General features: G+C 38.5%; 1 protein-coding gene across 12 annotated transcripts in view; it reads right to left on the reverse strand.

Moving 5' to 3' along the window:
* Positions 1-373: 373 nt before the first annotated feature.
* LOC121636589 (R3H domain-containing protein 2) overlaps positions 374-16,430 on the reverse strand; it is a 62,617-nt gene continuing 46,560 nt past the window's right edge. For 6 of the 12 annotated variants that reach the window (XM_041980195.1, XM_041980200.1, XM_041980196.1 and 3 more), the window contains 13 exons: positions 13,416-13,651; positions 12,616-12,785; positions 12,034-12,132; positions 10,877-11,170; positions 7,302-7,437; positions 6,333-6,490; positions 6,023-6,162; positions 5,372-5,472; positions 3,862-4,031; positions 3,510-3,654; positions 2,219-2,313; positions 1,513-1,597; positions 374-1,028 (listed from right to left, as the gene is read on the reverse strand). In XM_041980195.1, the coding sequence (XP_041836129.1) occupies positions 619-1,028; positions 1,513-1,597; positions 2,219-2,313; positions 3,510-3,654; positions 3,862-4,031; positions 5,372-5,472; positions 6,023-6,162; positions 6,333-6,490; positions 7,302-7,437; positions 10,877-11,170; positions 12,034-12,132; positions 12,616-12,785; positions 13,416-13,651 (2,239 nt within the window). In that variant the 3' untranslated portion in view covers positions 374-618. The remainder of the gene's footprint in view (positions 1,029-1,512; positions 1,598-2,218; positions 2,314-3,509; positions 3,655-3,861; positions 4,032-5,371; positions 5,473-6,022; positions 6,163-6,332; positions 6,491-7,301; positions 7,438-10,876; positions 11,171-12,033; positions 12,133-12,615; positions 12,786-13,415; positions 13,652-16,430) is intronic. The other 6 variants (XM_041980204.1, XM_041980202.1, XM_041980203.1 and 3 more) reach the window with 3 other exon arrangements.

Consider the following 16,430-nt stretch of genomic DNA (forward strand, 5'->3'; position numbering starts at 1 on the left):
AGCATGAGACATGGCAAGAAAGGAAGGGGAGAAGCGGCTGGAGAGCAGAAAGAGTGCGCAACTGTGCGTATGAAAATATATAAATACGTAAGATTTAGAGACAACCAGGTGATGGAGAGCCGAGGGAGGAGAGCAACCGCTGGCAGAAAAAGGAGGTTGTAGAATGGGAGGAGGGGGGAGGAAAAGGTTTGACTGAGGTCGACTGTCCAGTGTGTTTTTGTTATGTGCTACGTGACCCTGTTGCCTGCGCATGTGTCTGCTTGTGTCTTCTGGTTTGTGTGTGTGTGTGTGTGTGTGTGTGTTTTGTATGATGGCAGCACACATTCCATGGCAACAGTGAAACACATGCTCACGTGTCTTGTGTGCTCTTCTGCTTTATAAATACAAAAAAAAAAAAAAAAAAGAATAAAAACAACAAAAATCATATTTGCAAACAAACAGCCACCGCATGATTCACACCTTCTTCCCTTTTATACATTTGACACATCATGTAACTCATCAAGTTTTTTTATTTTTATTTTAAATTGTACACTTAGAGCAGTCCTCCTCAGTCTTCCTTTCTTTTCCACCATTTCACTGAGTCTCTTTCTTTGTCTTTGCTCCTCCTCTCATTTCCTCTCACTGAGAGCTGGCTCTCTCCAGCACACGCAGGTCATAGTTCTTTTTGGCGGCCCTCAGTTTGAAGAGGCTGGCCCCGCTGTTGTTAAGTTTGAAGGAAGCACTCTGGGCAGCCATGGTGCTGGGAAACACTGCCACCACTGTGTAGAGGTGTGCTGGGTCGTTGCCGTCACCCTTCATTCCTCCAGCTCCCACACTGGCCCCGGGGCCTGCAGTGGCTCCAGGCCCAGAAGGCCCTGCTGCAGAACAGGGGCCACAGCCTCCTACTCCTACCCCTCCTCGGCTTCCCTGGGGCTCTTTCAGCCACTGGATCTTGGCACCACACAGCGACAGCTGGTTGAAGAGCTTTTCAGCCTCTGGACGTGAAATCCCCTCTGGCAGGTCTGTTACCTCGAGGACTCGACTCACCACTGCACAGGAAGAAACAAACAAGAGTTGCAGACAGAGATGTTAGACTGGCTTCATTTCCTGAGTGGTGGAAATATAATTGAGAGATGCCTCAAAGAAAACACAATTAGGGCTGCACAAGAATGCACAGCAGTAAACACATCAGTGTTCACTGAAGGCTCCCACAACAAATTCATATTTATTTTTTTTTTTTTTCCAAGATCAAGGACATAAAACAACCTAGAAAGAGGCTGCCAAATTTACAACATGTATTTTTGGTACATGATTTGCTACCATGAAGTCTCTTCTCTTTCAGCTTCAACAACACAGCTTGCTGAAGCGCTCACATAAGAACAAATTAGTCTCATATAAATAAAACGGCACATCTCGGGTTTTTCCAGATGTGTTACACATCTCTGATGTGTAACACATCTGGTGATGCTATACACTTCTATATAAGGTTAAAGTAAACACTTGCACCTTATGATAGATGCATTTTCAACTTACCTACATCAGTGGTACCGAGATCTGTAGATGCAGATTTGAGTGTTTGTTTTTTCCCTCGTGCCCCATGTTTCATTACTGCTTGACCCTGAACACAGCAACAGACGTTATTAGGCTCTGTCATGCAGTAACACTACATGACACTAGGTGGTGGTACAAGCAATCGGTGGGAAAAATAACTCAAGAGTCTTTGTCAGTGAAAACAGGATCACACACTGCAGATTAGTGGGCACTGGAAAGAGATGGGGCCTGCCAGAAACAGCATTAAGCTCACAGCTTATCAGTGTTGCCTTTTAGTTTTACAAGATCCTTTCTATAAAGTCCATATTTTTCCACTGAATAGCTAACAACTTCTAACTATTAGGCGATTTTATATATAATGTCATTTCATAAAGCCCCTTTCACAAGACTGAATGATGCTTTAAAGAATGGATTATGCCAACTAAAAACAATAAAAACATCTTATAAATGTCAGATGAATAAACAAAGTACTAGAATAGACAAAAACTAAAACTAGCTTCATAGAAAAAAAAACTAAGTCTAGTGGGGAAGCAGAGCTATGTTATTAGTTTGTAGGTACAATGAAGTTATAAATCTGGGAGTACATTATATTACGCTTCTACAACCTAAAAATTTAAAAGAATATCTTTTATTGTCAATATCATAACCATGAAGTTGGGATTTTGGACAAAAGTCTGCCACCGCTGACCTGATGGGAGCTGTAGGATGACTGGCCATGCATGAGTTGGGGAGGACACAGGCTGTACTGGAGGGGCTGACCCAACAGGGAGTAGCGACCGTCACCTAAGCAACATAAAACAATATATATATTTAAACCAAAAGGATAAATGGAGCTCTTCAATTCAGACAGCTTTTATAATTAACAGCTCTCACTGGCCAACTACTTGTTGAGGGGAACAGATAATTTGCTAAGTTCTGAGTAAGAAGAAAACACATTACAAAACAACAAACAACACTAAAATAAAACAGTCTAGAAATGGCTGGAAAATTGATTTAGTTAACATAAGTTGCAAACATAGGAAAAAGAAGAAAACCCTCCAAAACTGATGTAAGAAGCAGTTTGTATGTGTAAATCTTCGGTTTGTTTGTCAGTAAAGATACTGTGGCTCACTGTGTGCAAATATAGGCCACAGGACAGGGATGAGGTAACGCCATGTGTGACTGCAGGAGTTTGACCAGGTGGCACACTGCCAGTCATGTGAACCTGCTATGGTGAAAATATTTTACTACTGGTTCAGAGCCAAAAGCCACCTGGAAAGGTTTAGGGGTTACAGAAGTGGGTGAAAGAGTATGGCACTGGTTAGCGTTAAAAAAAACAGAAGCTACAGTAGGACATGTTTATTTGCTTGTGAAGTAAAGGACTAATCCAGTTTTCACTCACCAGATTTAGATCGTTTTGGTCACATTTCGAACTGTTAAGAAAACATTTAATTTTTTTATTGCTGAGATTTGAGTGAACAAAGTCCTCACTAAGATGTGAACACTAATAATCACAACACTTTCACACAAAAGCTTCAGCGACTGTCTCGATGCAACTTATTTAGGTGAAATCTAAAGTAATCCAATCTAAAATGTTAACTGTGATATTCAAGGAAAACTGCCATTTGTATCTACTTAAATACACTACACATGATCAAATAAGATTAATAATGGCAGTAATGATGGTGCTTTTATTTTGTCATACATTCCTTTATCATTCATTTTCTATACCGCTTAATCCATTTCAGGGTTGCAGGGAAGCTGGAGCCTATCCCAGCAATTAGCAGGCGAGAGGCAAAGACAAGCAACCACTGACGCTCACACTCACTCCTACCGAGAATTCAGAGTGACCAGTTAACCTAACATGCATGTCTTTGGACGGTGGGCGGACGCCAGAGTACCCGGAGAAAAGCCACACATTCATAAGGACAACATGCAAACTCCACACAGGAAGGCCGCTGTTTCTGTCCAAGAGGCATGCTTATATTTGTCCTACATACCTTGAGCTGGTCCTCCTGGCCTAGGAAACTGGGATATGAGGGGCAATGGTCCCAGGCCTGGACATACGCTGCTGACACTGCCAGAGGGAGACGGGGTGGGAGACTGAGTGGGGGAAGCCAGGGGACTCGTCAGCTGTGTACTTCCCTAAATTCAAGCAAAGAATAAAATAAAAAATAATTGTCCTTATGTGGATTAACTTTTTTTTATATTCAACATCTTTTCTCACTTTACTTCAGAGGACACACTAAAGCAATTCGAAAAGATATCACAAATGACCACTAGAGGGCAGAGAGGAACATGAAAGAATGAATGGGTACCCTGATCAAGGAACCTTCATGTGTTTGTGTGTACCTGTGGAGTGTTGTCAGGTTTATAGAGCTCCCCTGGTTTGCTGGGCCTCTGCTCTATGCTGTAGTACTTGCATGGATTCCACTGGACCAGAGGAGGATTCTGGGAAGGCTGAGGTCCATTGGGAACACTGAGTTGCATGACCATCACCCCAGGACCAGGAGGAGGTACTCCTGAGGGTTACATGCAGATAAACAGATGATTTTACATGTCTCTCACATTCTATATTTGATTTACAGTCAAAGATAACAGTATTGGCTCTGAAGCGTCACAGTAGTTGGTTCAAATCATTTTCTTTTACAAGAGATTCAAAGCACATTAAATCCCCCTAAGCTACGACAGGCTTTAACTGTAGTAACAACAAATCAGCAGTTAACTGGATTCCTGTAGAGGTCTGTGAGTGGAGGCTATGGTGTAAATAGTCGACATAGAATGAGTATAAAATGAAAATAATTTAGAAACACTGCCATCAAATGATAAGTTTTTACATCAAAAATGTGTTAAATTACACAGATGCATGCTCACATAAACCAATTGTTTTCATGCTTTTTAGAATGCAAATAGTGAGGAGATGTCTTCATAACACTCGTCTCAGTCCTTGTGTAATTTTTATTTATTATTTCTAATTTAACGCTTAACTTTGAAAAAGCAAGTACTTGACTTTGCCTGGGTTTTGCTGAACATTAAAAATGGTCTTTAAGTAATAAAGCAAACAATTTTTGATTATACAAAAAATAAAATAAGTATGTATTGATATTAATTAAAGCACATTCGTATGTTTGTGATGTTTTTAATTTGGCAGGTTTTCAGATCTTGAAAATGCAGTTGTAAAAACCACCTAATTTTAATTAGTACCTCATTAATAATAATCTAATGTTTGACGTAAGAACCCTTTGAAAGACCAAACGACAACATGCAAGAAACACTGCATGGATGGATGTTTCTGGTTCAGAATCACCATCTAATGTGTATTGTTAATATGATGGCTTTAATGATCAAATCTTAACATTCACAGTCCTGAACAAATTATTAAAACACTGGCAGCCTGTCGTAAAGAAACCTTACAGAACAAACATGGCTCGAAATCAACTTTCCTCTTGTAACACAAAAAAACATGCACCTGAATAAAAGGCAAAAACAGCAACAAGGTTTCAACGATAACGTGAACATAACGTGATCATTTTGATCAACACTTACTTCATACTTCTAAAAGGGCAGACTCCGCTTGTCAAATTTGTTTTCCTTGATTTCTTCAAACATACCTCTTTGACATTGATTTACAGCTTCATGACATGAACCACATGTACCTTTGAGTGACCTTTTCCCTGAATACCTTTCACCCGTTTTTATAAGCAGACAGACCCAACCCTTCCATTAGAGTTCGTAGCGTTTTTACACACACTAACTTTTAAGATTTTAGGAAAATAATGCCAACACACACAACATAAAATACAGCACTAAAGATCTAAATTCAGGTTTATCTAGTTATGACGATTATGACGGTAAGTCTCACCTGAATATTGCTGTTGCATTGGTTGAGGGTTGCAGGGGGACGGCGACTGTGTTATCTGAAACTGCTCAGAGCTGGGGGGCTGCAGGTAACCTACTGACGGACTGTAGGGGTCACACAGAATTATTTGGTAAGAAAGCTACCACTTGGTTCACATTGCATGCTGTTGCTTCATGTTCATGGTGTACGACATGGTTTGCTCCTTCTTTCAGGCTGATTCATCTAAATGTCTGAACCACTTGAGAAGCAGAATAAATCAAAAATGGACAATTTTCACTGGTGTTCCAGAGTTTGAGTTACTGTCCACTTGATCTAGTCTGTGCTGGTTGATGCAGCCAGCTGCTTTATTTTATTATTTTACTATGGGAAGATCCACACATGGGAGGAAAAACGCTGCATGCAGATAAACAATCAAAACTTCATCTGTCCACCAGAGGCACACTTAGTAATTAGCAGTGATCTGTGATCTACTGTAGCTTAAATATAATAGATTTGTTTTTTTTTGTTTGTTTTTTGCTAAATAGATTCAGAGGAAACAAAAAGAGAAGAAATGACAATGATTTTTATATTTCATGCATAACACGTAAGGCTGGATGAAAATATTCCAACTACATTACCAAATCTCTTGTAAGGACAAGACGTTCTCATACATACCTTGTGCTATTCTGCTGTGTGGGTGTAATAACACTGTAGTAGACGGGCATAGGCCCCTGGACAGACTGGCTGACTGGTACCATGACCTGCTGCTGGTACTGCTGCTGTACCACCTGCTGATTTTCATTTGCCACTGGTACCTGGCACAAATACAAAATCATACTAGGAAAAAAAGTCCTGGCTTTGGTAGAGTAAAAAAAGGTTGTTGAACAAGCGATTAAGAAGGATAAATTCAAAACCTAAAAATTTGAAAAATAATTCATGCATTACTATAAAATTTTGTCATTTGATGACCAAAAACTGTGTATACCTGATATGATGGCATCTGTGGATATTGGACCATTATGCTCTGCATCTGCCCTCCCATGCTTGGCCTCTGGGAATTAATCAGACCAGGGTTGGGGGGTTGCTGCACCCCTATCATCCCCTGGTAGCTTGGTTGCTGGCTGGGTATCATAGTCTGGAGACCTGATGTGAAAATGATTGGAAAAGAAACTTTAAAAATGGTTAAGAGATAGCAATGCATGATGGTATAAAAAGATACAGATTACAGATTTTTACCTCTAAAAAGTAGATAAAGGGCAGATTTAACATCATCATGTAAAACTTGATCCTTGAGCCATAGTTTAAATTTCTTTTATGCATAAGTAATAATATTTGTATTCATAGTAACTTATGAGAGGGCTGCCTCGGACCTCTGTTCGTTAAAAATGCCGTTTAGCTTGTCAACGTGTCTCAGTTACTGTATAAATATAAGCACATATATACTGCAGACTAAATGCTGAAGCTACAGTGTTTTCCATGAAAGGTGCAGAGCTCCACATTTACCTGAGAGAAATAAAGGCTTAAACTCAAAATTCCCCCAGAGAGACTCAAAACTGAGACCGAGTCGTTTTTTAATTATCAATTTTCAAACTGATTTCAACAAAAACGATTTATTATCTGAATAGAAAACTCTTAGCATTTTTTGTTTTTGTTGTTTGTTTGTATTGTATGGTGACATAGTATTAAGAATATATTCAGTAGTGGAGTTTAAATGTGAATATGAAAACTAATTTTTTAAGGTTCAATCATTTTAAATTCCGTGACATTTAACAATTGAAGAAAGGCTTCTTCATTTTTATCTGCTGCAAAAATGGTTTTCACTCATTTTATATGATAGCCCGTAATTCGAGAGGGAATAACCAACTTTATTTATTTATTTTTATTTTTTTCCATACAGAACAGTTTTCATTTTCTACATCTGTAAGTGAGGTGTGGTTGGTGACATTGCACTAACCTGACTGCTGAGTGGGTTGAGGCATGGGTTGTGTTCGCTGGGTTTGGTAAGACACCTGGTGGGAAATTGGCTGGGACACACGGTACTGCTGCCCTGAGCTGGGATACTGACCAGGAGGGTAGTATGATACCTGTATCTGAAAATAAAAACATTTAAGAGAGTCTTTAATACAGAACAATAAGATGAAATAATGCTCAATCATAACATTTATTACATTTTTATTTAAGTAATGAACACATGTTGTAAACTAAAACAATTTATATACCTTATTTATCTGCATTATATATATATATATATATGTATATATATTCATTTTCAAATATTCTTCAAAGAGCCAGTTTCTCAAATTTAGGAAGATATTTACTATTTATATTCATGCAATCATGTTTTTCTTAGAACTTAAATTTAACTGTTTAAATATTTGTGTTTTTTTAAGCAAGGTGGAGCATGCAATATCTGATGCTGGCCAGATGGAGGTCAGAAAAAGCAAGTAATAAAAATGACGCCAACATTTCTTCTCGTTTGTTGCAACAGAATTTTTTTTTTTTTTTTATTATTTTACAGATGAGTGATATTTTTGGCCTTCACCACTCCCCAGCTAAATCTCTGGCAGCTGGATAACACAACTATTATCATCCACCAGTCCAGACTGTTGCTTCCAGTTGGCAGTTAGTATAAAGTCATTTTTGGAGCTTTGCTGCTCCTCTGATAAAATGAAAGATGATAAATTTCTAATACAGTTCCCATTAAGTCTGTTAGATTAACATTTCAAGCAACTCCTTTAAACATAGAAGTAGTAAAGCAATGAGCTGGTAATATATTGATTGTACTTTAAAGCAACACCAGAGGAACACTGTTCTCTGTCCTCATCAATAATGGCTGCTCAACACCAAGTATCATACGAGGCTCAACAGCAGACACTGAAGTTCAAGCATTAAACACTGAAGCCTGAACAGCTTACACAACTAGACTAAAAGTAGCTTACAAATATTCCAAATGAGACATCAAAGAGACAAACAGAGAGGAAGCTCAGCGTTAGGAAAATCGATAGTTCCTGCCTCCTCCTTCATCTGCATACATGTCGACAATCAGCCCATCCAGAGGCTGCAGCAGTGTCAGTATCTGCACTCCTGTTAGTGTCAACCACCCACACACTGCAGCTTCCTTTCCCTTCCAATGTACAGTATGGAGATCTAAAAGTGAGGACAATATAGGAATAGGAAGGTACGTGGAGCGATAAAAACACATGAACAGATGGCGTCTAAAAGGTCAGAGCTTGGAGCACAGAAGAAAAATGCGAGGAATGAAACCTCAAAAAAGGCAGAAGATGCTGAAAAATATTTTTCAACATCTCAAAACTAAGTGTAAAACTGGAAATAGTGGGTGCAAATCTTATATTTATTATTCAGTCTCATAAAGTACAGCCACTAGATGTGGGAAGCAACATAAATACACTACTTTTATCTTATAATGAGCATCTGAATGCAACAAGCCTGGTTTTCTCCATGCTTTCTACAGCAAAAAGTCACTCTGGTCTTGACATTTTATACTTTACTGGAGTTTTAGATGCTGCCAACACATTTAAAGGAAATGACTGACCTCAAATTCTTGCACATCACATAAAACACAATTAGAAATTTCACTACACATCTTCCTTTATAGCCCAGTTTTGAACCATCATGAGGCAAAATGTCTCTTTGTGTGGTTAATGGTAAATGCAGCTACTCTCCTCACAAGAGCTGTAACTGTTATATAGATTTAAGAGCTCTCTGACAAAAACAAAAATATAACCATAGAACTTGCTTCTAACAATACAGTGCATTTTCTCATGAGTATATGATGACTTTATTGTATCATAATGGTTTTATCTGACAGCGAGATCTGAGCCGCTTTCCGAACCAGTCGCGTGTTACAACCGAGCAGCGAGGCTTTGGATGTAATCAATGACGTCACTTCTCTGAAATAATACAAGCCCTAATACACACTTCGCCAAAGTATTACCTGGATTCCTCAGCACACAGTCCGCACAGTACGTCCCATAACGAGCACATGGAGCGGTAGGGGAGGCATTGTTTGTGAGTTGAACATTTATTGGACTATTACTGGTGCTGTGGATATCAATTTAATGTGTGTATGGTAGTCGGGTTAATACCCATGGTTATGGCAACTTGAGTGAAGGGGCCCTTATGGACTTCTTGCTATTTTGATTTTGCTATAACTTGTTTGACACTTCACTGAGTTACATTTTAATACATTTTTTTTTTATTACAGTACAGTTGATAAGTTTTGATACTAAACATTTCTATTTTCTACGTTACAGTTTTACTCTAGTCTCACGCTGTGGCAATAAATAAATAAATTTGTGAAACTTCAGTCATCTGTCTGTCCAGTTGAAGGAAGAGACTCTTTAACGAGGGCAGAAAACAACAGATTCTAACGTGACGATATCCCACCTTAAAGCATTAACGCGCTATTATGGAAAATGTGGGCTCACTCAGTAAAAAGTACTTTAGTTTGTTCTTCATGCAGAGACAATGGTCTAATAGTTACTGCAATGAAACCGATCAATGTGGTTCACCACTCCATCTCAAATACTGTGAATACATTAATTATTGTGTCCACTGTCATAATCTGTCACCCAGTGGTGAATGGCATGCGATTCCACCAGTAAGTGCTTAAAAATGTTCTCGAGAAAACCTTTGCATGTCATGATTGTTTTAAATAATGCGAGGAAAGGTCTACAAACAGTTACAGATAGACTACTTACAATGGTGAGTTTTGTCCTTAATTATAATCACACAAATTAGGCTACTTTAATAACAGCCAGTCTACTCTTCAATAGTGAATCAGATTAGCAACAGTTTTATTCCAACTGTAAAAAAAAAAAACTGAAAACCTTCCTTCCTCCCTTGATAAACTCTGTTATCTAAACATACTCAATGGAAATTTTCAGTGCTTCATAGAAATTATTAAGTCTGTTAACCCACTGGTTCCAGACGCCATGTGGGCAGGACATGACAAATAAATATATATTTAACTCAGTCTCCCTTCCAAGTACCTGAACATGTTATACACCTCTGGAAAGCTAAGATTCTTGAGAGTTGAATGATCGTAACCATTCCAGGTTACGATAATAACTATAGATATAATAAACACTGATTTCTGACCAGTCACAAAAGGAATTCGTCTTTGAAGCCATACTTTACTACAGTAGCAGATGATACTACAACAAAAATGGCCCTGTTACATGCAAACCGTAAACGTATTCCAGAAAAATAGCTGGTCCACAACAAGTCTTTTATCCATAAAAACCAATTTTAGGAGACAACTGAAGGACTTTAAGGGGTTAATATTTATAATGTATCATACAGTGAGAACAACCTCATGTAATATGATATGGATTATATATTAACTTTTCAATAAGAGCACCCACCTGTGTTGCTCAACTTTAATGTTTAATCATTAGGTGTGCTTACTGAGAATCATCTTGTTACTCATTCAACCTGGCATTCCTCCAAGGACTTTGGAATCTATGTCTGATTCTTTTATCTAAAAATCTGTCAGGAAGGATTTACCTGTTGAGGAGGAGGGGGCTGCATGTAGCCTTGTGGAGGTGGTGGAGCCTGAATGACTGGCTGGGATGGAGGTGGTGGGGGAGGTGGTGGATGAGGGTGACCAGTGGCAGGCTGGTAGCCAGATGGAGGTGGCATAGGCTGGCCTGTGGTAGCCATGATGTAGCCAGTCTGTGGTGGGGGGTGCTGCGTCAGTACTGTGGGAGGAGCCTGAAACATGGGGGGAGGCTCAGGGTTCTCACTGGAGCCCTGCCGACTCAGCGTCATCTGGGTAAACTGAGGTGCAAGTTCTTCTCCCTGAGAGAGAAAAAATTAAGGTCACACTGGTTTTTGATTTGTAAATGTTATCACTAGATCAGTATCTTCGGTAAATTTGGAGAAGCAGTGGGAAGTGTACCTAATCCCCAGAGCCATAACACTTAACAGCTGTTTAATAGCCCTGGGATTATGTTTATTTAAGGAACACTGTCATTTTGGAAAGCACTGCCGTCATCCAGATGTTGTTTGTGTTCAGTACGAACTTCCAATCTTACACAAAACCAGAGTGATAACTGCAGGTAGAACACAGCTCACAAATTTCTATGGTTATACATAATAAAATAATAAATCGTATATAATATAAAGAAAATTTGCAAAGGCTATAAATTGTAACTAAATGAAAATATTACTTTCTACTTAACCAAATTTGGGCTATTCATTTACAATGATGTTCTTTGGTCAAATGTGTAAACACAACTCTGCATACATTTATTTAAAAGAAAAAACTCTGACAATAACAGCAGAATGTTTCCAAAAAAAAAAACACCTCTTCATTATCTGGAGTGTGACAGACTGCGCTCCATCTCATTTTGTCTAGGCAGTTAAATATACTTGGTGACAAAAAGGACACCAATTACAATCTTGGTGCAGGATTTCTTGCCAAAGCTTAAGTGCTCAGGCAGTGCCAGACATAGATGTGTAGTCTGATAAAATCATACTGGTTATAGCTGCAAATACTGAGATTTTCCAGGATGTCAATTAAACAACCATGAAAAGTTAATGAAAACAGGGAAACAGAATAGAAGTGTTTTTTTAGCAGAGGAAATCGAAAGCTTAGTGTGAAGGTGTTAGTCTTTCACTGAATTTAGAAGAACAAATGAAGCTATAACAGGCATCAGTACCATTGTGTACTGCTGGGGAGGAGAAACTGGCAGGAGAACCTGGGAGCAGGAAGGGCTGGAGTAGGAGACAGGCTGAGAGGGCTGCAGAGACGCCACCGGCTGTCAGAAACGAAGGAAGTAAAGAGGCAGAGAATGAAGAGTGAAGCAAGGCAGTGAAAAGGGTGTCAGACGAAGACAAAAGGAAATAAAGAAAAATGAAGACAAGGAGAAATTGGGGCTATAACATAATGGAAAGGTTGTTAATGGGCAGAGAGAGCAGAGACTGAAAACATATTTTAAAAAAATCATAAATGCAAATACAGCCTGTGTACAAAATGATACTACTACACTAAAAGCAACTAGAAAGGAAATGTCTGCCATCAGACATATTGTAATGGACTGTTAAATACAATGACAGCTCTTGCACTGAATAAGATAACAGTCTTTAGAGCAATTATTAGGATTATCCACCCAGTTAGAATCCCAGTATGGACATGGGTTCATGACAGATGTTTAAAATCAAGAACAGCTTCAATTACGAGGTCTGTAAGTTTAAACCATTTCTTCATTTTTATTGATATGATTGATAGTTAAGATTCTTACCTGAGCAATAATGTGGTTGCCCATGGGGTGCTGCTGTGGGGTGGGAAGCAGGGCAGTCTGCGGCTGAGCCTGGGGCGGCTGTGGCTGTTGAGATGAGCAGGGAAGCAGGCTACGGCTGGCCTGGGACGCTACAGGTTGGGGACACACGTCAGGATTGACTAGGGGCAAGCCTAGTAATGAAGAGGAAGACACCATAAAACATAAAATGCCTTGTTTTAATTTTAATTATGTTCTTTCAGATATGTCATTATCAATTACTTTGATAAAAATTTTATATGTTACATGCCAGAGTCAAAAGCCTTCATAAAGACCAGTTTTCCCTTTTCATCACTTTCAGAATATTAAAACGTTTAATTAGAGGAAAGCAAAAAATAATAAATCTTATTCAGCTAATCTGAACAGTTCTGTCATCAAAGTCAACAATGTTCCATAAAACTTTTTTTTTCCAAAACAATATTTGTGAGCAGGAAGAATTTATTCCATGAAACATCTCCAAGCAGCCGAAGCTAAAAACCATTTCATAGGCAGGTTTGATTCAAGGCTGAAATAAAACTAATTTATGGCTTTCCATTGATTTTTTTTCTTTGTACAGTATATCAGCTACAGTGGAAGTTTAATGTATAAAGCAATTTATAGGAATTTAGACCAGACATTTTCTTTATGTTGTTCTTACCTTCCTAAAAATTTATATTTTAATTAACTGTAAAAGCCACACTTTCATTACAAGTTATATAATGTTTTACCTTAATGACAATTACCAGAAAGACCTAAATGCCTCGGCTCTTTCTTCCACAGCTTACCAGAGCGAGAGCCTTTGCAGCTTCCTTGTGATCCTTTGTTGCTGCCAAGACTATCCCCCCTGGTAAGGATGGATATGCCAGAAAAACTGCTGGCCTTAGTGACGGGGGGCCGGAGGGTGCGGTTGGAGCTGTCTGAGTCGGTGCTGCTCCAGGGCCGTGGCTCCAGGCACTTCATGTCACTATCTGTGCTGCTTTGACGGCTGCTAGACGCCCGGCTGGAGCTCTCACGGTTCCCCCTGAGAAACAGCAGAACAGTGAAGAGGCGATTACATGATGGGGACAGAATGGGAACAGGTTTAAGCAGGGGATGGGAGTTATAATGTAAAAGAAAAGTTAGTGGTAGCAAGTGAGATGTATGAGCAAATTACAGAGCACAGTAGAAGAATAGACAGTCAAATAAAGAGAGAAAAGAGGATGTGTATAGGAGAATCTAAAATAGATGTGTAGGTGGAGGCAGAAACAAAAATGGTTTAAGACAGAAGGAAAGAGGAAGGGGGAGGAGGAGCAGAGTAAGGTCAATAGGTAGGACACAGTTTTACAGGCTTTAGTTGGGGCATTCAACAAAAGATGCATACTGGCTGATTTAAAATAACCACAATACATGTGCAGGCAACATATCAAACAAATTTATGGTCAATTTTAAATACACAATCACACACATTCACACACAACCCCATCCATATGATAAAACAAACATGCAGGGGAAAAAAGATGCTCTAACACCACCGTGTTAAAAGATGTAAAAACTAATGACACAAGATGAGAGAGACTTGTATGAACTCAACAAACCATGTAAAGCCATTTTCACACATCCACTGTTGTGAATATGTACAAACAGACTCACTACTAATATTATCGCAAGGAGCCTAAACTGCTATAATCAGCATGCTGTATTAAAAATAAAAAAAAAAAGGACAATAACTTCCACATCACGTTTCGCTTCCAGCACACTATAAATATTATACTGTTACCAATTTCACTGCTTCTTCAAAAAAAAAAAGCAACAAACCTTAATGGTACTGAAATGTTGGACAAACATAGTTAAGTAACTGGAAGAATGTTAACTCAACAGCCCTGCAAGCATGTGTACCACGCAGATGCTTTTACACCCCTTAGCCAAAAAAAAAAAAAAACTTCTCATTGAGCTTCATGATTAATTTATTTTCTCAGTCATTTTACAACCAAGTAATAACTTGTAATATCTGACAATAGAGCGTTGGTAAGATTTGAAGCTGCTGGTTAGGAATAGGAGAGACATGTTTATTTTGTTGTCTTCATTTTCGTTCCCTAAACAGCCCCACAGGAGTAGAGGTTTGCCTATTTGTAGTATTATAAGTCATATATTTTTTTATTTTTCTGTTTGTTTTTTTTATATTCAAATCCCCCTCGTTACTTACATGTTAGTATTTACTATGCAGGTGTACAATATCAAACTGGGAAAGGTTATTATTTTTGCTATTTATGTATTTGATGTTTGATCTAGCTGTCAGTGACTGTGCAAGAGAGGAAAACCTGTGAAGGTTTTCATTTTCATTTCATTCTTTGAATCTAAGGTTTGTGATATAATACATGCAGCATTGAGTCAACACTGAGTAGTTAGCCTAATTCACGCAATTCTGGATCTCATCATTCAACCAAGTAAGAAGGGTACAGGATACAAATTTATAGTAGTCAAGCTGTAATACACACTCATTGTGTTTGTGTGACATTGACACCCATGTCAAAGCTGGTGGTCCATGCAACCAACACTCAGAAAACCTACTCATCACCAGAGAATGATTGGACTCTGTGCTTTTGACATACCAGCAACAGGAATATTATTACTTTTGAACATGCGACTCTGTGCTTATGGTAGAAACTTTTCATTCAAATGAAAAATGTAATAAAAAAATGAGAAACCATCCATTCATACAAAGGACACAGAAGTGAAAGCTTTACAGAACTACAGCACCACTGCAGAGATAAATAGAGGAAAAGAAGTCAAATCAACTGTAAACAAGGTGTCTACTATTCTTACAGTTGGAAAAAAAAGTGAGGAGCAATGTTTCTCCATGCAGACACAACAAAAAGTTGAAAAAAATATAATTATGGGAATCTCCCCCACAAAACAACAGGGATGTGATAAGGACTGTAGAACCCTAGCGATAGTGAGTAGTGTTTGACGTGGCTGCGGCTCATAAATATTTCAGAGAGACTGTAATTAATAGTATATCTATTTTGAGGTCTCTCTCTGCACAGTCTATTTTAGGAAAGGGTGGGTGCGATGACATTCTCTGAACAGGCAGGCACACTTGCTCTGCAGAAAAGAAGGATAGCAGCACGAGCAGGAGAAGACAGAGGAGGAGGGACACGACTGCTGATCACGTGATATTTCATCTCCCCTCTTCCCATGATAGCAAAGCCATCACAAACAAACAGAATCAGTAAAGACAGGCAGCCTATGTTGGTTTTATGTGCTTCAGTTGCTTCTGGTCTAAGATATTCACTTAAACAACAAAGTGTTGGTTTGATGTATAAAAAGAAAATTTAGTTACTGTCAAACTTTAAAATTAAGTTTTTCCAAGCAACACAACTAAATGTGATGAATGCAATTAACAAGTATTTCCTGAATAATTAGAATTTGCAGAGGCCAACACATACCAAGAAAGTTTGTAGAAGTATTTACACAAATAACAGAATTTTGCATCAAAAATGCAATAAAGAAGGACTAAGTTCAAAAGCCTTAACTGCTTTACATTGCATTATGAACACAGGATAGTCTACAAACAGTACAATGTAGAGGATATTGTATCATTTTAGATAAAAACAAACACAACTGTCATGCTGTTTTACTACAGCTGAAAATCAAAGTATATTTTCTAACTGATTCCATATTACAGGAATAAAGTATCCAATACCCATTACTTGGTGCCAGATAGAGTCCATACCATGGCTGGCCATGAATTTCTTGGTCTCAAGGGGCCAACAAAATTTCTATGTATTATATTATGTAACCTTTTGAGGCAAAAGATAAAT

Source organism: Melanotaenia boesemani, chromosome 3 (assembly GCF_017639745.1).
Source record: "Melanotaenia boesemani isolate fMelBoe1 chromosome 3, fMelBoe1.pri, whole genome shotgun sequence".
Taxonomy (NCBI): domain Eukaryota; kingdom Metazoa; phylum Chordata; class Actinopteri; order Atheriniformes; family Melanotaeniidae; genus Melanotaenia; species Melanotaenia boesemani.